Source organism: Giraffa tippelskirchi, chromosome 6, assembly GCF_054371585.1.
Source record: "Giraffa tippelskirchi isolate mGirTip1 chromosome 6, T2T-mGirTip1v1.2.pri, whole genome shotgun sequence".
Lineage (NCBI taxonomy): Eukaryota > Metazoa > Chordata > Mammalia > Artiodactyla > Giraffidae > Giraffa > Giraffa tippelskirchi.
In genome coordinates, this window is record NC_137280.1 from 178,883,885 (window position 1) to 178,904,982 (window position 21,098).

The 21,098-nt window shown below is 39.8% G+C and overlaps 2 protein-coding genes and 1 long non-coding RNA gene across 20 annotated transcripts in view; 2 read left to right on the forward strand and 1 right to left on the reverse strand.

Moving 5' to 3' along the window:
• The window catches only part of CAMK4 (calcium/calmodulin dependent protein kinase IV), a 227,221-nt gene extending 225,276 nt beyond the window's left edge, over nt 1-1,945 (forward strand). For all 5 annotated transcript variants that reach the window (XM_081501518.1, XM_081501519.1, XM_081501521.1 and 2 more), the window contains one exon: nt 1,390-1,945. In XM_081501518.1, coding sequence (XP_081357644.1) covers nt 1,390-1,803 — 414 coding nt within the window. In that variant the 3' untranslated portion in view covers nt 1,804-1,945. The remainder of the gene's footprint in view (nt 1-1,389) is intronic.
• Nucleotides 1,946-2,927: 982 nt separating this feature from the next.
• LOC145510411 (uncharacterized) lies at nt 2,928-6,574 on the forward strand. Its single transcript, XR_014056998.1, has 4 exons — nt 2,928-3,053; nt 4,564-4,704; nt 5,585-5,759; nt 5,840-6,574. It is a non-coding gene; the product is annotated as an uncharacterized LOC145510411 (long non-coding RNA).
• Nucleotides 5,049-21,098, reverse strand: part of STARD4 (StAR related lipid transfer domain containing 4) — a 33,135-nt gene continuing 17,085 nt past the window's right edge. For 7 of the 14 annotated variants that reach the window (XM_081501534.1, XM_081501524.1, XM_081501526.1 and 4 more), the window contains one exon: nt 15,637-20,244. In XM_081501534.1, the coding sequence (XP_081357660.1) occupies nt 20,015-20,244 (230 nt within the window). In that variant the 3' untranslated portion in view covers nt 15,637-20,014. Of the gene's footprint in view, nt 6,088-7,327; nt 7,482-15,636; nt 20,245-21,098 lie in introns of those variants that run through there. The other 7 variants (XR_014056996.1, XR_014056994.1, XM_081501531.1 and 4 more) reach the window with 4 other exon arrangements.

Consider the following 21,098-nt stretch of genomic DNA (forward strand, 5'->3'; position numbering starts at 1 on the left):
TGACCGCCAGGGAGCCCAGGGCTGATTGTCAGTGAAGGGAATGTGTGGGATGTTGAGATCCACCCACCAAATAAATACACTGTCATTGCTTCCCATTTAATTAAAGCTGAACTGCTTGAAAGTGTTGTTCAGGAAACTAATGTTTATTAAGAAAGTCCTCTTCTTTCTGAATACGCAAAAATTGGGAAACAATTTTTTCAAGCTGTATTTTATAATATAGGCAAATAATTATACTTGGTAAAAATGAAAATAATTCAAGTGATAGGAAAATTATCCATCAAATTGTATCTCTTTTTATAGAACATATATGGAATAGAGAAGAAGTGTTTTTCTCTTACATAATAGTATTTAGGACTAGCTATACATACAGGAGTAGGCAATGGCACCCCACTCCAGTACTCATGCCTGGGAAACCCCATGGACGGAGGAGCCTGGTAGGCTACAGCCCATGGGGTCGCGAAGAGTCAGACACGACTGAGCGACTTCACTTTCACTTTTCACTTTCACGCATTGGAGAAGGAAATGGCAACCCACTCCAATATTCTTGCCTGGAGAATCCCAGGGACGAAGGAGCCTGGTGGGCTGCCACCTATGGGGTCGCACAGAGTCGGACACGACTGAAGCGACTTAGCAGCAGCAGCAGCATACATACAGGAAATCTCAGAGGACAGCTGGGGGTCAAAAACAGTGTTCTATTCAGCAGTGGCTTACTGGTTGATACAAACTAAATAAACCTGAAGGGTTCCATGATCAGATTAATTTGAAATACCCTAGATTAAATACCCTTGACCTAACCCAGAATTTCTCAAACAAATTTGACCATGGAACTCTCTTATCTTGATAATACCTGTCCACATCCGTGGGACTCGAGTCCCATACTTTGGGAAACACAACTAACATTTTTGAATATTGGCAATCCGTGGGAAAACGCATTTATTTAGGCTTTTGTCCAGATGACTAAATACACTAATTTGAGATTAAACAGATTTTGCTGTTCATTCTTCCAACAACTTTTCATTAGACAATCTTGGAATCATATACTTTCCAAGACTAAATACTAACAGAATAACACTCCCGATATGCAAGATTGAGATCGAGCTCCGATTTGGGATTTTCAGTGGAAGTAGCACCTGACCCTTTCTGTCTCCCCAGGCGGCGGTGAAGGCCCTGGTGGCCTCCTCCAGGCTGGGACTTTCTCTGGAGTAACAGCTGACCCTTGCTGTCTCCCCAGGCGGCGGTCAAGGCCACAGTGGCCTCCTGCAGGCGGGGATTTTCGGTGCAGTAACCCCTGACCCTTTCTGTCTCCCCCAGGTGGCGGTCAAGGCCGCAGTGGCCTCCTCCAGGCTGGGATTTTCACTGGAGTAACCCCTGACCCCTCTGTCTCCCCAGGCGGCGGTCAAGGCCGTGGTGGCCTCCTCCAGACTCGGCAGCGCCAGCAGCAGCCACAGCGGCGTCCAGGAGGGCCGGGCCAGCCGGGAGCCGTCTCCACCTCAGGCCGGCGACTGCGTCGTCCCGGGGGGCGAGGGGGCCCCGGGGGCAGCCGAGGGGGCCAGGGCAGAGCTGCCGGAGGTGCAGGCGGGAGAGGAGGTCAGCGGTGCCGATGGTGACGCCGCCGAGGCCCCCAGGGTGGAGCCCGAGGCGTCAGAGGAGGAGATGGAGGGGGCCGGCCCGGAGACGGAGGGGCGCCCGGCGGGGGAGACGCGGGGGACCGCTGGAGCCGCGGCAGCCCCTGGAGGAGCAGAGGAGGACCCTGCGCTGGAGGTCGGAGCTCAGCAGGGTGACGCGGTCCTGCCAGAGGACTAAGCGGCTTTCTCCCGTGTGGGAGCCAAACCCGGGCACTTTGTGCGTTTTGTCCTCCAGCAAGGAAGGTGGAAGCGTGATGCGCACTATAGTGTGATTCTGTTTCTGAGGCAAAAAATACATGTGTATCAGCTGGTCACCCTAACTTCAATGCATGTGACTGCTTTATGAAAAAATAGTGTCTCCTATGGTACGTAATGGATATCAGATACCGATGAATTAAATTTGAAATTGCAAGTAAACACAACATATAAAAACGTACACTTTCAGGGACCAGGAGTGCACATGTGAGGTAAATAGTACGTTGTTTTTGCTTTGAAAACCTAGCCATCCTCCACCCTTTGGATTTCTTCAGAAAGTGGTAACTCCTTTGGACTGTTGCTCAGCTACTACTAGGTAGAGCTATAAGATGTATTCCCATGACATTTACAGTACCTTCAGTAATGTGCTCAAACTGTTTATAAGAAGATGGTTAGGTTATAGTTGTATCATATGTGCAAAAAAATTGCATATATACCACTTATAATGCTAAGAAACTGAAGCATATTTTAAGGGCTATGAAACCATATGCCCCTAAACCTTGAGTGGAGAATGCTTTTTTATCTTGTCTTTATTTCTATACACCATATTACTAATAACCCGAAATGTTGTATCACAAGATTCTGCCATTTTATAGTCCTGGAAAAAAGTATTTTACAAACTTATGCTGAGAAATTTATTCTCACCTTCACCTGCTCTCTAATAAGAAGTCCTTACGATGGACAGCACTTAGGAGTGAGAAAAAGAAATGTAGTGAAAAAAGAAAAGACTGGGACTTTGACTAATGAAGACTGACTCTTTGCCATTTCAAATAAAATTGAATTTATTCAGGAGCTTGTACAGTTTTAAAGATAGGAACATTTTTATGGATAAAGTCTATACTGACCAAGGTTCTAAATTTATAAAAAATCTATACCAATGGCTGGTGCCAGAATGTCTGAATAGAGTAAGAATAATATCCCATTGTAAGATCATTCGTTATTGAATTCACTGTAGTAAGGAAGGGGCTTCTCCAGTGGCCCAGCAGTAAAGAATCAGCCTGCAATGCAGGAGATGTGGGTTTGATCCCTGGGTCAGGAAGATCCCCCTGGAGAAGGAAATGGCAACCCACTCCAGTGTTCCTTGCCTGGAGAATCTAATGGACAGAGGAGCCTGGAGAGCTACAGTCCAGAGGGTTGCAAAGAATTGGACACGACTGAGCATGCACACACATAGTAAGGAAACATTTTTGTTTATAAAAGGTCTTTTTTCCTTCAATTGATTGTTCTTTAGATATTCTGCTTATGGGCTAAAGTTATTTCTAAAAAAGCTAGTATACTTTTTTCTCATGCTTGGAATGGAAGCACTCATAATTGACAGTGTAGTTTTGAAACTTTCCATGTTGAGAAATTTAGGACAATGCAACTTTTCATTTACTTTAATAAACAAAAACAAAGAAAAAAAATTACTGATTTAAAATCAGACTCTTGAGAAGCTGTAACATTAGACCTAATACTTTACCATGATTTTTTTCAAAATATTTTTCTTTGGTTTTCATGTAAACACTTTTTCCTTATAAAAACTCACAGTTAAATTCCAAACACCTCAGATTTATCTCTAGTTTGAGCTTAAATGGACTTTTTTTATCAACTTAATTATGTAGCATATTTTAGTAGGTTTCCTTAATTTAAAAAAAATACATATTTTCAGGCTAAAATTTTGGACAATAAAAATGATTATCAGATAAAAATCCTCATCAAAAAGAGAGATCTTAGATTCTTTTGGCGCTTCCTCAGAACTATTAAGTTGGAAAATTAAATTAAAACTCTGGTTTCTGGGGACTGTCAGACCTTGTAGACGTTCTGCTTTCCAAGTGCAAATCTTGTTTCACTACTGTTCTCATGAGGAAATAAAGTAGGACTTCTTGTCTTCCGTAATATAAGGGCCTGATGGGTCACTGACATGGAGAAGAAGGCCCGTATGGGCACAGCATCTGAGCATCTGAGAAAGAGTGGAGATTATTTATCTTCTTTACTGTCTCTTTCCTTCTTTATTCTCTCAATTTCCATTTTAGGTATTATAAGAGGCTCACTAGTTTTAACCTTTTAAGAATGCCTTATTCCCTAAGGATTAAGATTTCCATTTTAAAAGACCAATTTCCTTGTGTCCTTTCCCGAGGAGACTTCCAGTGAAGTCTCTGTACATGGTTAGGTGATATATGGGAAGTGTCCTATATATTTAGAAAAGGGAAGAGAGGGAAAGGAATCTTAATGGAATGGGGCAGTACTAGTCAGATGAAAACTTCATCCCTCCCAGCCCACATCCCTGTCACCCCAGCCCTCGTATCACCCCAGCCCTCGTCCCTGTCACCCCAGCCCATGTATCACCCCAGCCCTGTATCACCCCAGCCGTCGTATCACCCCAGCCCTCGTATCACCCCAGCCCTCGTCCCTGTCACCCCAGCCCATGTATCACCCCAGCCCTGTATCACCCCAGCCCTCGTATCACCCCAGCCCTCGTATCACCCCATCCTTCGTCCCTCTCACCCCAGCCCTCGTATCACCCCAGCCCATGTATCACCCCAGCCCATGTATCACCCCAGCCCTGTATCACCCCAGCCCACATATCACCCCAGCCCTTGTATCACCCCAGCGCACGTCCCTGTCACCCTAGCCCACGTATCACCCCAGCCCACGTATCACCCCAGCCCTCGTATCACCCCAGCCCTCATCCCTGTCACCCCAGCTCTGTATCACCCCAGCCCTCAGGGCTGCCTGCCTTGGTTGGACCTGGGGATTGTCTCGTGTGAAGAATGCTGCAGATCCAGGAGGCCAGTGTGTGTTTAAGAATTTACTCAGTTACACCAGTGCACATGCCCGTTCCCTGGTAAGTGAGGGTGTGAGTGTAATTTCCTCTTTTTAACCTGCAGATTGCATTCTCTCAAAATCAGAGGGATTTTTAGATTTTGATTTGAATGTTAAAAATTAAGACTGATAATGCCTAAATTACTGAGATAGTCATTTCAGTGGAAAACAAGCTTTCACAAAAATTGGTCATTTCATCCAAATGATTCAACCTGAGATTTCATAGAGATGCTATTTAAGTTAGCATAGTTAACATTTTTGAAAGAACAATACACATTTATATGGGATTAGTTAAAATGGGATATAGTATCTCTCTCAAAGAGTACTTAGCTAAATAATAGTAGACTAATGCAGATAGAACCTTAATTTGATGAACTGTTTTGTAATGTTTCCTTTATTTGACAATATAGTCACAAAGCAAAATAATCAAGGGAATTTCAGCAAACAATAAACTACATTTTGCATTTTACAACTGACAGTTATTATATTACATTATTGATTTTTGTTCTCAAATAAGTCAGATACATAGCATAAACCAGACTGTTTTGCCACAGAGAAGGACAATCTGGAATTATTTCCCCCATTTAAAAAGTCTAGCTGGAGTCCCAGGGGCTTTTTTCTCAAACCATAAGAGTACATTTGTCCCATGAATACATAAATAAGGTAGAAATCAGAATGATACTGTTGTAGACGTTATTGTCTAGAAAAAGTCCCACCTAATATAAATGATGCAAACCATGTATGTAATTTTAACTTTTCTCTTAGACACATTTTAAAAAGTAAAAAAAAAAAAAAGCTGATAAAATTAACTGTATATTTTAATATATCCAAACTATTATTCTAATATATAATCAATATGAAAAACTAACACAATATTTTAAATTTTTTATTTTTGTGTTAAGTTTTGAAAAGCAGGACTATGTTAACATCTTTAGTACATCGAGTGATCAGCAGCCACCTGTGACTAGTGGCTACTTTTCTGGAAGAGCACCTGTCTAGAGCACTGTGAAAGCAAAATGACACACGAATTTCTACGCTTAGATCTGAGCTGCCTCAGTTTTCCATGCTGATAATTTGGTAAGAGACCAAAAAGAGAATGTTTCAGAAATGTCATAGACTTTGAGTAAAAGCTCTATTGGCCACGTCTGTTTCATCAGGTGCTTCAGAGGACGAGTGTCTCCCAACATGACTTCAGGGAGCAGTGCTTTCCTGCGCGTTGGTAAGGTGTCCGTTGGCCACAGTTCTTCTCACCCCTCTTTTAGCCCTGGAATCTTGACCACAGGCTGGAGTCTCGTACAGCCATGAATCCAGTCATGTTCTCACAAACCAAAATCTACTGTGGGCGAACAGGTTTCCTCATTCAAGAAGGGCTGCACAGAGAACCTCAGTGGGATTTTGTAGGCTTCTGAAACATACAGATTTACATGATAAAGACTGTGATGAAGATGATATCATTCCAGCTATCCCTAAAATGAGACAATGACCATTGGCTGACATTTTTTAGATTTCTTTAGAAGGATTTAATCAACACTGCCATTACACATGGATTCAAAAGACTTCTGGAATTTTCTTAAATATTGCTATGTTACAATAATCCTCAAGGTTCTATAGCCACTTTCAGTGGCAGACGTTAAAAGAAAGGAACAGTTTGTCTTTTACTGTGACCTCAATTACATAGTATTTTAAACATAGTTTGTAATTTAGAATGTTTAGCAATCCCTATTTTTCTGGTTTCACATGCAAGGTAACTGCTTGTGGATTGCCTATAGACTGAAGATTTAGAGAAAGTCGTTTTGTTTTTGTTTCATAATTCAGTTATTTCACAGAAGCATCTGGTTGCATTTCAAATTGGAAAATAAAAGAAGTAAATGTCAGAAGGGCAAAAGATAAAATCAGTAAATCATTCTGTTTTAGGATTGTCTTTGCAAAGCGAATACAAAAAGTCAAAAAAGTGAATAAGCATTAGGTTTTTCCTGATGAGGCTGACTCCATGTAAATTGACATAAGTATACTAAGCAGAGTCAATTACATAATTACAATGCCATTGTGTAATTTACTTGACATTGCAGAGTATTCAGTCTGGTTACCAAGGTCTACTTTAGCTGGTGCAAAATTTCCAGACATTTACTTATATAATACGATTTGTAATATCCTTGTAATTGCTTCCTGTTTGGCCATATTCAAATTTCCTCAGTGTTGATCACTGATATGTTTCTGATCAGGGTCATTGCTAACGTTTTGAGCATTTATTGGTTAAAAACTGCTTACTGGTTAGATTCTTATGTGTATCTTCAGCGTTTTTTAAAACATTTATGCACATATAATCTCAATATTGGTATTGTAATACTCATAACCACATGATAAGCAGAAACATAGCCAATAATTTTCTACAAATTTTTTTGTTCAAAGTTCTTCTCTTCCCCTGGCTCAATTCAGGGTGAGTTTCTGGCTTCTTGACAAATAGAAAAAAGAACCTAAAATATCACTGGAGAGATATCAGCTATCCACCCATGTTAACCTAGTTTAGCATTTCTTCTTTCTGTATCCTGGTCTATTAAAGGCCAGTTTTTGTCATTATTACTTTCAAATATCATCTGAGATCAGATAATATAGTCTCAGCTCATAAAGCCCAACCATTTATATACTTATCTTGGAGAGCAGTAACAAACTTGACTAATTTATGTTGGCTTGTTAAAAATTCTAATTTTCACACACTCGGTGGTGTACTCTAGAAGGTTTGATTGCATGATCTTAACCTCAAGATTCAGTCTTTTCCCTGTCACCTGGCCCGGGGTCCACCTAGGACAAGAGAGAAATGTTGCCATGAGAACAGACCATCTGAGTCCTTGGCAGGAATAAGCATTGCTCTAGCAAAGACTCCAGGCATCTGACTTGGTTGAGCTCAAATGAGCCAAATGGGAGAAAACCTCTTCCAGTGATGCTGCTTGAATATTGGTACAGCGCCATAGTCTGTAATGGACAACAGCATCTCACCACTCATTTGCTCTTCTCAAGACTCGGTTTGCTACCACTTGTCCCAGATCAATGTTTTGTTTCATCCCTGTGGCCATCAAGCTGCCTTTCAAAACTGAAGTCCTCTAAGATCCTAGAAAGCATCCCAGACTGGCTGAAGGCATGTGGAGCCCTTGGTGGCCAGAATTTAGTTTGAAGCTCCAAATAGCAATTCTAAGACTGCAAAATCATGCTGGTCTTCTTAAATAATTGTTTCCAGCACATTTTGAAAAATGACCTGGAATACCCATGGACATGCAGTATTTATATCTGTGTTATCTTTACTGTGATTCATTTTGTTAACAATGACATGCTTAATCTTCATCAGATTATATAATAATATTTATTTTCCATTTAAAAGATTATTTTGGGTTACGCAAATACAATAGGCTTCACGTTCGAATTTTTGAGAGCTGTTGTTTTCCCTAAGCGCTCTGACAGTCAGTTGCGGATGATGAAAATTTAGGTTTGTCCTTCCTTTATACTTCTCTCAATACAGGTATGGTAGTTAATCTGGTTTGTAATGGATACAAGTAAGAAGGACTTTAAAGTGACAACTGTCACCTCATAACTGCCTCTTTTTAACTTATTTTATAGCCTATCATGCAGCTAATATATAGTAGAATGCAAATAGCATATTCATGAGTTATGATTCTGTTTACATTTTTTGTCAAGATTGTTACTTACTTCCAAAGTTCCCAAAATGTTTATATTCACACACCCTTTTGAGCAAACTCTGGAAGATGGTGAAGGACAGGGAAGTCTGGCATGCCTCAGTCCACCGGGTGGCAAAGAGTTGGACACAACTGAACGACTGAACAACAACCCCTAATTTCAGTAATATTTTCAAGGCCCCCCAGCAGGCTGACAGAATCGCCAACAAGCCCGTTTATTAACTAATCAGGTCCAAACAAGCCCGTTTATTAACTAATCAGGTCCAAACAACGTAGTAGTCATGCATTCCACGTCTGACTGATGTCGCTCTGCTTTCCTGGACGTTTAAAAATGTCCTGTGCATTTCCTGGGGGCTTCCCTGGGGGTTCAGACAGTAAGAATCTGCCTGCAATGCAGGAGACCCAGGTTCAGTCCCTGGGTTGGGAAGATCCCCTGGAGGAGGACATGGCAACCCACTCCAGTATTCTTGCCTGGAGAATCCCATGGACAGAGGAGCCTGGCGGGCTACAGCCGATGGGGTCTCAGAGTTGGATCCGACTGAGTGGCTCACACTGACGGACACTGAGTTTACTGAGTGAGATCAGCAGACAGGTGACAGGGGTTTAACTCCTTATGTTCAATGAAATATGGGTATCACGCAAAGAGCATTCTTAGACAAGTTAGAGGCTAGTACTCTTTTTTTTTATTTGAATGCCATCATTCTGTTATCTGTGGTCTTTGTGATATACACATAAAACTTAGATGTGCATTTTTAAAAAATAATTTCCACATAATTACGAACGGAAATAGACTTAAAATCTCCAAAGATCAGCTTTCTAAGAGTCAGGCAAACTATGGGTCATGGACCAAATACACCAGAGGCCTATTTACTTATAAATAAAGTTTTATTAGAACACAACCATGCTCACTTAGTTATAGTTTGGCTGTAGCTGCTTTCACACTACTAGGACACGTTGGAGCGGTTCCAACAGAGACTATGGAAAGCCTAAAATGTTTATCTGGCCCTTTACAGAAAACATTGATGACCCTGGTTTTTCATTGGCACCCTGCCTCTTTGGTAACAGCTAGGAATACAGATCCCCATACTCCAGACTTCTTCTCCTTAGCATAGACTTCTCATTCCCATTTGCTTCTTAGGAAGTTAGGACAAGTTTGTTTCTGTGGAGAACAATACTTCTGTGAATAATTATTCACAGCAGTAATTTTGCTGGAAGTGCGGCTTAGTAAACTTTCCCTACAGAACTAAAATTCAAAAGGGCATCATTCCTGAAAAAAGTTTAGCGTATGAATCGACTTGGTTATAATTCAGTATTGACTCGCTCATTTATAGCTCAGGAAGCAGGCAAACAGCTAACTTTTTACTTTACAATCCCTGTGTTTTTCTGAACGTCATATATTTCATTTCTTCGAAAAGAGAAGGCTTTGAACAAATGCTTTCCCTTCCTTTTCTTACTTATTTAGAAATCCAAGAGAGCCCCTTTTCTTAATCTATTTCTGTCACAGAGAAATTGTTCATTTCACCTGCCTTCAGGGAAGCAGGGAGCCCAGATACTGAGGGTGTAGGTACATGCGACCTTTGTGTTTGACTTTGAACATCTCTAGCCGAAAGGTTACAAATGAGATGTTGAGTAGAAGACCTATTATCAACTTCTTATTAGGAATACCTGAAATTATATCATGACTCTAATTAAATAACATATTGTTCTGTTTAAACTGTTGCAGCAATCAATACGATATAGCCATTGGGATTCACTATAGAACTCAGGAAGAAAGAGACGAGCTGTCTGCCAGCCCCTCACCGTTGGTGTGAGCAGGAGGAGACTTGACTGGAGCGGACGAGGGGAAAGCTGACAGGAGACCGGACCCCACGCTCCCGCCTCCCGTTTGCCTCAACTGCTCAGAGTTTGAGGGCAGCTGTTAGTGAATTAAGCTTATCATTTTTAAATCTCGCTCAATATCTGGGTCACCAGCTTCCCTTAGAAATGAATAAACCAAAGCCAATAGGTAATTTTCCTCCAAGAATAATGTTAAACTGTGTTTAGGGACTATTAGGCCTCTGTCGCAAACACACTTTAATGAAATGATTTAGTGGTTCTGAAGCTTTCTAGGAGCAGACCATGCCTGGAACCCGCTTCCCCAATAAACTTTCACTGAAAAACAATTACGTACGGTGAAAGAGAGTTGAATTAAACCCATGCTGCCCTCTAGGAGTGAGCTTTGTAGTTGAAGAGAAAACACAACTATATCTATAGCCTGTGCTCAATCGAGGCAGGCAGTGAAAGCTCCTTGCTTAGAATGATCAAGGAAAGCTTCCTGGGAACATCAGCTAAACATGATGGATGAGGATAAGGTTTGTACGCAGGGAGGAGGAAGGCAGGATATTTGGCTGAGAAATGTACCGAGTGGAGAAATGTGAACAGTGCTGGGTATGAAAGGCTGAATCTGCAGGGAAGTGTTGCTCAGTCTGCGTAAGTCTCGATCGTGTGCAAAGCTGAATCAGACAGGCTCCCTCTCCCCTTTCTTACTCTGGATAGACACCTGTGCAGCGGTCCCTCAGCATCTAGCCCTCTGTGATCTACATACCTGGCTGACTTGGTGCACCCCAAGCAGAAGAAAAATCACCCAACACATACAGACATTTTTGCAAGTCACCAGTTGAAACAAAGCCTCAGTCACTAAAAGCACAAACTGCATTGGCTAGGTCTCCACTGACAAAGCATAGTAAAGGATGATAGTAATTACGTGAGTAATTTGGCAAAACTCCAGTATCTGAGTAACTCCCCATGACTCTAGACCTAACCACTTGTTAAATCTTTGCCAACAGAGGCCCACATCAAAGTTACTGCTTTTGTAGCTATTTTAACCTTGTAAATTATCTGACCTAAAAAAAAAAAAAAAATCATCTGACCTGAAAGGGCACGTCCTGTGAGATCTGAGATAGAATTATACCTGGAAGTTTAGACTTCAAAAGATAACCTGTGCTAAGCCTCAGACAACGGAATTTAAACTCTTCAGAGCTGCTTTCCCCAAACACCAAGCTGGTCCTGTGAAGGCCTTTCTTCTCGCTCTCTCTGTTTCGCCCCTTAATACACCCTTCTGGAATTTCCTTTCTATACCACTCACTGGCAGGCCGTATTTTACATCCATCTTCAGGAAACTTTTAAAAAAATAGGTAACAGTATATATACTTTTAGGCATCTTGCCACTTTGCTTGTTTCAGATAATGTCTGTGATTAGTAAATGCCTTATTGTTTCTCAGGGTGAATGAAAGGAAGGAAGGGACAAAGGCTGACGGTCTTCTGAGTGATGGAAGGGAGGCTAAGACAGATGCTGTGGGGACACAGCACAGGTGAGCAGGCATTTGAGAAAGGAATACGTCCTACGAGGGTTTTCAGACTGAGGTGGCGTTCTCTATATGCCTTCTCTAGTTATTGTAGAGGAGTGGTCTGTATCACCTTACTGTTGAGTCTTCTGGACTAAGGACCTAAGCAGCTCACGGCAGTGTGGAGGATTAGGTGAAAGAATGGAAAACCACTTTAGACAGGAAACCTGCATCTGCAGGCGTTTAGACCGCAAGCCATTAGCCAAAACAGGTCCTTTGAAAGGACAAAGAACAAGTGTCAAGATTTCAGTTTTCACAGCCAAGACTATAGCTGCCTTCCCAATTTCTGATTGAAAGCGCCAGAAGGAGAGCTGCCAACATTTCATTTTTAAAACCTGTCAAAACGGTGCTATTGATCTTCAATACAAAGATCCATTACAGTATTTTTTAGGTAAACGTGTAAGTTTGCCCTGGCCATAAGTGTAAATATGGAGACTGTCTGTAGAGAATTCATCGGAGTCCCGCGCGTTTGCCTTTGACCGAGCTGCCCTCGGTCTTCAGGGGCCGAGACGGCGTGGCGTCCGGGCTCCGCAGACACAGGAGCCCAGACTCGGCGCCCAGCCCGGGGGATGCGGAGAGCGCGGCCGCCCGGCCGCCTCCCGGACTCAGGTTGGACGACCCAGTGCAGCGGTTCAAATGCTAATTTCCTGATGTTTCCCGGGAGCGTAACAGAGCACGCGTGACGCGAGCAAATGGATGTCAGGAGACTAACCGTCGGAATGACCTTAGCGAGGCCCGCGTTATTCTCAGGTGTGTCAGAGCATGCCAAAAGCAGCATGTACCTACTGCTGGGAACTGTGTAAAGCAGTCTGCATGTACAGTATGATAATAAATCATCGAAGAGCCCGCCAATACTTTGTATCCTGTGGTTTTAAATGTTAGCACAATTCAAGAGTGGCACAGAGGACGTTTCCGTATATCTGAAATGTGGAGTTGCGTTCCTCGAGTGTTTTTCCATTCTCTCAGATATAATTATACCCTGGGTTTCACAGCATTTTTAATATTATATAATGATGTCATAAAATCATAAAGTTAAAAGAGGAGCTTTGTACTCACTGAACCCAACAAGCTCCTTTTATTAAAAAGAAGTAACAGCCACAGAGGTAATGACTTATCCACGATCTGTTAGTGGCTGAGATCTGGGCTGCCCATCTCCTAGTCCAGTGCTCTCACAACTGAGAAGTCAGTTCACCCAAGTCAAGGCAGAAATTCATATAAAAACTGATTTTCATTATAAAAAACAGAAAATACAGAAAAGTACAAAATTACCACAAGAATTCTTTCAAAGACAAGCACTGTCTTTTTTATCTAGCGTTAGTTCTTACAGCCTTTATCATATTGCAACTGTTTTGTATCAGCCTATATATCACTATAGCACAGGCTTCCCAGGGTAAAGAATCCACCTGCCAAGCAGGAGACCTGGGTTCCATCCCTGGCTTGGGAATATCCCCTGGAGAAGGGAAAGGCTACCCACTCCAGTATTCTTCCTGGGAAATCCCATGGACAGAGGAGCCTGGCGGGCTATGGGATCACAAAAGGGTTGGACACAACTTAGTGACAAAACAACAACTATTACTATAGAAAGCATTTTTTGCATAATCTTCACAGACATTTATGATAGTTGCATAATAATCCAGTCTCAACTATTTTTTTCTCGGAAACACTACAGAAAGCTTTTCTGAGTTTGGGGAAATCTATCCTAAGGAAAAAAGCCTAATGTCGAATTGTCAGGCCAAATGAGACGCAGTGGTCCCTTCATATGATTCTTTCAAACCTACAGGACCTGAGGATGAAAGGGAAAATCATTTATTTTCACTCTTAAGACACTGATTGTTAGCAACAAGAGTTGTGAAAAGATCTGAAAGTTTTTCTTGAGCTTGGCCATCCAATCAGTTAGCAAACATTTGTGTAAAATATTTGAGGGGAAGGCGTAATATTTCAGTGAGGTTCCCTCTCAGAATTGCAGCTTGCTACCAACTACTACTAGGTCCAAAATCCTTACGTAAACAACGACTTCTTAATTAAAGGAAATGCTAGAGGAAAAAAAAAACTTCTGCAAGTCCATTTTTGACAATATGAAACATTTTTTAATTTCAGCCTGTTTTGCACAATCTCTGGACTACTTCCTTTAATAAAAAATCATCTGCTTATACTTAAGGTATGTCACTAAAGCAAAACCTAAGTAGGAAGGTAAAGCTCCTGGTAAAGAAAATACCATCCAAATAATGAGTAAAAAGCCCATGTGGTGTTTGTACACTACGCTTCTTCCGTGTTTTCTTTCGGCAGAATACTACACCCCACTAATCGCCTGTACAGCTGGTAACACTAGTGACATGGACCACACTCCATCTCCAAGGACAGGTTTGCAGTTCATGTTTTCCAGCAATTTTCTGTCTCCTGGCATGGAAGTCGTCATCCATAGTGGACCCTTTGCTCCAAGAAGTGGAAACGATATAATATGAACAAAGGTCATTCACATTGGATGCCATGTGACATAAACCATTAATAACAACCTACTGAGGAAGCTCTATCACCTCATTACCTGAGTTAAGGATACTGTGTAGCATCTGACATATGGAAGGTGTCCAGTGAATGTTTCACGACAGAGTGAATGCCTACTTGGGAATTTTCATCTCTACTTGGTGTGTCTATCACTTCCCCATTGACATTCAAAGGAACTTCATACAATTTCCAGAGGTGGCCCATGGAGATGCTATGATTGGCCAGCCAGAGTCGTTACCAACACTCTCTCCAAGAGGCTGGAAATCCTTGCCTTCCCAGCTAGGGGTAGTCACGTGACCCGGACCACTACAAAGAAAAGCTACTGGAGGCTCTGGAAAAGCACTTCCTTTCCTGGTAAGAGCCAGATGAATAGTACCGTGCCTTCCCCGTTCCTTCCTTACCTGCACGTGCAATGTCCAGGGCTAGTTGGTCCCTTTATCATATCGGAGGGAAAGATGCAAACTGCAGAAACACTGACATCCTTGAGCTGATGATAAACGCTAATAATTACCAATATCCAGACTTTCTTAAATGAGGAAAACAACTCCCTATTTGTTCTTTTTTTGCCATGCCTTGTGTCTTACTGGATCTTGGGCTTCCCTGATGGCTCAGTTGGTAAAAAATCGGCATGCAACGTAGGAGACAATTTGATTCCTGGGTCGGGAAGATCCTCTGGAGAAGGGCTAGGCTACCCACTCCAGTGTTCTTGGGCTTCCCTTGTGGCTCAGCTGGTAAAGAATCCGCCTACAATGTGGGAGACCTGGGTTCAATCCCTGGGTTGGGAAGATCCCCTGGAGACGGGAAAGGCTACCCACTCCAGTATTCTGGCCCAGAGAATTCCATGGACTGTACAGTCCATGGGGTTGCAGAGTCGACATAACTGAATGACTTTCAGTTCCTCAACCAGGGATTAAACCCGCACCCTCAGGACAGTACAGTCTAACCACTGCCAGACTGCCAGGGATTCCTGACTCTGTTTAAACCACTTAATAAATGGTCATATTTCCTATTGCTTAGTTCTCACAGCATTTGTAACTACTTTCTTACAATATAGATCAACAGTTCCTTTGTAGTTACTTCCAGCTTTTTTCAACTCCATGTGAAATCACAACTGCTAATCAATACAATTATTTTAAAATGTGTACAATAAGCCTTACCTACATGTTACTGTAGTAACAGTAGAATATATCACCCTTGCTATGTAACAGCAAATCAAAAATCAGCAGCATTGTGACTAATATTATATGACATTGGCAGGGTTAGCATGTTCATTATTAATCTCAGTTTTCCAGCCGGTAATTTTCTTTTGTAAGAATTCAAGAAGCTAAATTACATACTTTAAATTCAAATAAGGTTAAAGCAACTAAGTATCAACAATCAGTACAAGAGTGTGTAGAAATTTTATTGATATATTTCATAGAAATTTAATAAATTACATTTTATTAATACATGCTCTTATTAGTTTAACAAAGGTTCCAGTTTGAAATACTGGCTCATAAAAGAAATACAAACTTCTTAAAAAAATCTATATACAGTATACAGCTTTTATTGAATTCCAAGGAATGAATTTTTATTTAACCATACATGTAAAATCTTTGGAAACAACAAAACAATAAATATATTATTTCAATTTCCTGTGCTCTGGGATTCATCTAATGTTTCTTCTAAGCTCAGATCCTACCATCCCCTCCTTCTGAAAGGTGAAGAAGAAAGGTATGGGGGACAGACTGGACAAGTAATTATGTAACACAGAGTGTAGGTCAGTCTAGCGTCCCTGGGTTCTGTTAATGCATGCACAGGGTTGTGATATCCACAGTATCGACTTAGTTAAAAGAAACTGGATTTTAACAACTGATTCAAATGATGCTAGTGTGTTCTTAAAAGTAAACAGGTAAAGCTTTTCTCTACATCAAAGGGAATTATTCACACGTACAAGCTCAACAGACATTAGGAGCTTGCACCGGGCAGTGTTTCCTATCTTCTCCAGAGGCAACTGCAATCACAGAGTTTTTAGCTTGAGATGTTAATTTAATTCAACCTGAGTGTTGATAAAATGTCCTTCAGTTAGGAAGGCAAAAGAAAGGAGAGAAAAGAAAGGCATCTTTTTATCGGGAGATATTTTTACATACAGAAATCTAGTTTCAAATACATCCAACCTCAGTGAACAACAAAGAATTTGAACATGAACAATGAAGAGAATTTTCATGAAGAGAATTTTTCATGAAGAGAATTTTAACATGAACAATCTGTCTTTAACAACTAGCAGTTTATGTTACACATAACTGCAGAACACTAAATTCTCATAATTATTATTGCTGAGTATTCTGTTAAATTTCAAGGATTAATCAAAGATTAACAATACAAATTAACATTTCATCCAAAAGTATCACTTATGATAAATTATCTTCTTGTATGAAACTAACTTCCTTAAAAAAAATAGGTATCATGTACTGAAAACAGTACTATGCCAAATATCTCCTACATACATGTGTTTCTAAGACAAACTAGCTATAAGCTAGAGAAAATAACCACATTACTACAAGGCAGATTATATTCTTTCATTTCATCAACAGTCCTATGAAAAGTTCATTATCTTTAAAGGGAAATATTTGGAGCTATAATTTTATTTTATTGACAATTGATATTTATTTCTAACTGATTTATTTCTAATGTTAAGAAGTTCACATTTAGCAAGCACTGAAGGCTTCAGAGACCAGAAAAGATTTTGTACTTGAGAGTGATTCTAGGAAATTCTCTACTACATCTTATAGAAAGACAAATTAATATGTAGATTAGTACAGAACATGTGTATTATTAAGTTATTAAAATTAACTTGAAATGTGGCTAGCCCAAATTAGTAAAATATACACCATAAATCAAAAAATCAGTACGAAAGAATGTAAGCTATCTTAAAAGATTTTTATAATGATTACACATTGAAATGATAATATTTTGGATATGCTGAGTGAAATGAACTATACTACTAAAATTAACTTCCACTGATTCTTTTAATTTTTTAATGTGGCTGCTACAAAAATTATTTTTCTATTCTACGGCACTGCTACAGAAACAGCAGATTCTATTACACATGTTAATATTAATCCCAACTCATATTGTTAAATTTCATATCATTATGGTATTTGACATAATATATGTAACCTATTATCACAAGGCTCTTGAGCTTAGAATCAAATACACCTCTACTCTTGAGTACAAGACCAAACAAAACCTGCTCTTTTTCATCATCTTCTGTATACTAACAACTGTGCTAAACTTTGTTTATATCTGATTCAACAAACAGGTAAAACAGATCTTTTGAATGACAGAAATGTTCAAAAACTGAACTGTGGTAATAGCTACACGTCTAGAAGTACCATCCAGAAGCTGTATGTAAATTGCAGGTAATTCGAATATGATCCTTCAATCCATCAGATGGCTCAACATTGCAAATACATTTTTCCATGAGGGTCTGTTACCTGCAAGGATTCTCATTCAAGAGTGGATTATGGAATCACTAGTTGGAGGTATAAGTTATAAAAACCAAGAGAACAGACAGTAGCTGAGAGTGGACAGTTTATTTGCCTTTAGCAGTACCCAGCTTAGGCAAAAATAGCCTTTATTGTAATATACATCTTGTTGCAACCTTACCCAATCTGGGCACACCCTATAGTTGGACACCTGCTGGTATTTTGCCATGCTAGACAGAACACTGGAGTATAAGGAACCTCCTACTCTACACTATTAAAACCAAATAAAAGACAATAGATTAAGTCAAAACTAACATTTAACAATTCCCAAGGGAAGCTGAAAGTTAAACTGCTCAGTTTTTTTTTCCTTATTGCAACAAAAAGAAGTAGCAGAGGAATTCAACAACTCAAAAATCTGGGTAGTCAACCTGGAAAAACATTGGTGATTAATAAATTTCAAGTTAAGAATATAAGATCATTTTTTGCATTGCTTCTATCAGACCTTGAAACAAATTATTTTTAATCTAAAATTTGTGAGATTAGTCACTGTGGATGTAATGGTACTGCCACCTTTTGTTTTGAACATTATCTCCAATAGCAAAAAAATAAAAATAAATCAACTCTACTTTTTCTATTTTCAAATGGGTCTGAAGAAGTATGAGTTATGCTTTATTTAACACTCAGGAAAACACAGGAAAGTAAAATACAGATCACACCTTCATGCAACTGAACCATAATATGTTTTTGTGGTTTTCGTGGTCTAAAGTGAAAGCATTGTTCAGTCATATCCAACTCTTTGCGACCCCATGGACTGTAGCCCACCAGACTCCTCTGTCCATGGGATTCTCCAGGCAAGAGTACTGGAGTGGGTTGCCATTCCCTTCTCCAGGGAATCTTCCTGACCCAGGGATTGAACCCAGGTTTCCTGCATTTCAGGCAGATTCTTTACTGTCTGAGCCATCAGCGAAGTCCACTTTGAGGTCTATCTAGTAAATATTAATATTATTTCCACAGCTCAATTTATCACACATTAACCCAAAAAGAAAGAAGAGAAAATGAAACAGTGGGAATAGTAATAATAACACATAAATAACTCACACTGAATATTGAAATGGATTTCAAGATGTGTGCATATACACAAAGGTAAATACAAAAATTTGCACAGACACACTGAGTCCCCTCAAGTTCTCAACTTACATGTAAACTAGGTGGACAGTGCAAATGCCAAAGAGCACGTGGAATAGTAAAATCATTCAGGAATGTTCATTTAATGTAGCCACAGAATCAAGGAACATATTACAGCCCCTTCTAGCTATAAAATGACTCATCCAGGCATTTATATAAATCTATGAATGGATTTGTTATAGTTCCAGACTGAAATTACATCACAATTGTGAATGTGTATGACACAGTGAGTAATTTATGAGTTGAGTGACACATTTAAAACTCAGACAGGTACAAAACATCCATCGAACCTAACTTTCTAAAAAGATGATTCTCTATTGGTTAGTACTGGATACCACCACCCATTTCACCCAACCCCGAATATTGCTCAATCAATGTGGTATCCCAGCACATATCTGGCAGTTTTTTGCAGTCTTATTCATGCATAAAGGCTTTTAAGACTCCCCAAATAAAAGCACATAAAGATACAAATATATTTTTAAAGATATCTACAAAATACTGTTATCTAGGTATCAAAACTGAATTGCATTGTATTAGGATACCTATTCTTATTTCTGATATTTTCAATATTTAAAGTAGTTCCAGTCAATAGACAGTGAAGTTAATGTTTGGGAAGTGTAGAGAAAAGCATTTTTTCTTTATCCAAGATATTAGACTCAGAGCATACATGGAGTAAAGCACTAACATTTAACTTCCCCCAAAGTTAAGACTTTTATAAAATGCTGATAAAGCTCTAAAACAGGTTATTTTAACCTACCAGCAAGAAGCTTGGCTTTTTCTAATTTTTAAGCAGCCAAAATACTCCTACTGAGGCACTATTCAATTTCTTGTGAGTTTATGTCAAAGAACTATATCTACTTTTTGGTGAATTTCTCTCATACCCTCCATTCCTCGACACACTACCATTCCAAACAATATGTAAATAACTGTTTAGGAAAACTGAGATGCTCACTCTAGCTAGCTATTTACTTTCTGAATAAAATAAACCAAAAACACCTCAAAATTTTCTACAGGTTATGCAGGAGAGGGAAGGATGATTTTTTACGAGCCATGCAGCTAAGAGACGGAGTTGATTCGGGGAATACACTACTACTGTAAGTTTAAACATATTATGCCTTTTGTAAGGCTCTTTGTAAATCACCATAGAAGTTGATTAAAGTGCTTGCCATAGCTGTATCTACTGCAGACTGGGGAATCATTCCACGCAGATCCGTCTGAATATAGCCTGTCAAAAGACTCCGGCTTGGACTCTCTTTAAGAGGAACACAAAACCAACCACAGGGATGGTTATATCCACGAACAAATTCTGATCTCTTTTCACTCCAGTCAAGACTTATCCCTACAAGGCAATTTAAAATAACACTATTAATAGCAATGACTGACATTAATCTAAAACTCTCATTATAAATATTATCAGATTGCTTAAATATTATCCATGTAGATGAAAATTAAGCCCCGAGAGTGATTGTGGAAGAATGAAAAAGATAATTACCAAGTGGAATTCTGACAGAGCCTGGTAGATGTGTAATAGGGAAAGTTCTAATCCCTTCAGAATAAACGGCATGTCATCTTGGTAACTCCCTGAAAACCATGAACCTTCCTGTCACGGCGGGGCCCCGGGTACCAAGATTCAAACCTGCGGTGCCACCCTTGCTTCCCACAGGCACTGCCATATCCAACCTGGTTCTGATGACTAACAGTAAACAGGGAGATGTGTACCTAAAACTGCCAACTCAAATATACACTGTACATACAAAAACATTAATTTACCTACAGATGTATTTTCAAAAGCATTTCTAATAGTATTTTTAAATTTGAAAAGAAAAATGCTACACAGATCAAGCAAGGAAAAATATTCTAGCACATGCCGAGCGTATTTTTTTAGAGTATATGACTAAGAAGCTGTTTCTTGAGAGTGACTTAGAAGGAAATCCATTGACTAGATTCCTTTCTTAGAGGCAGTCGTGCGATCCATATTTGTTAGCTATCACATGAAGGATTCTATGTAATGGGGAACAAAAACTCATCAGAAAGACTGCAAAACCCTTCTTGATATTGTTACTTTCATCCCTAAGGTTTAGCATTTGCAAACCAAGCTTATTGATTATAAAACCACCATGAAGGTTGAAAATATATCTTATGTAGAAAGAAATATCCAGCCTAGAAAACTCAAAATTTAAAACAAACAGAGAA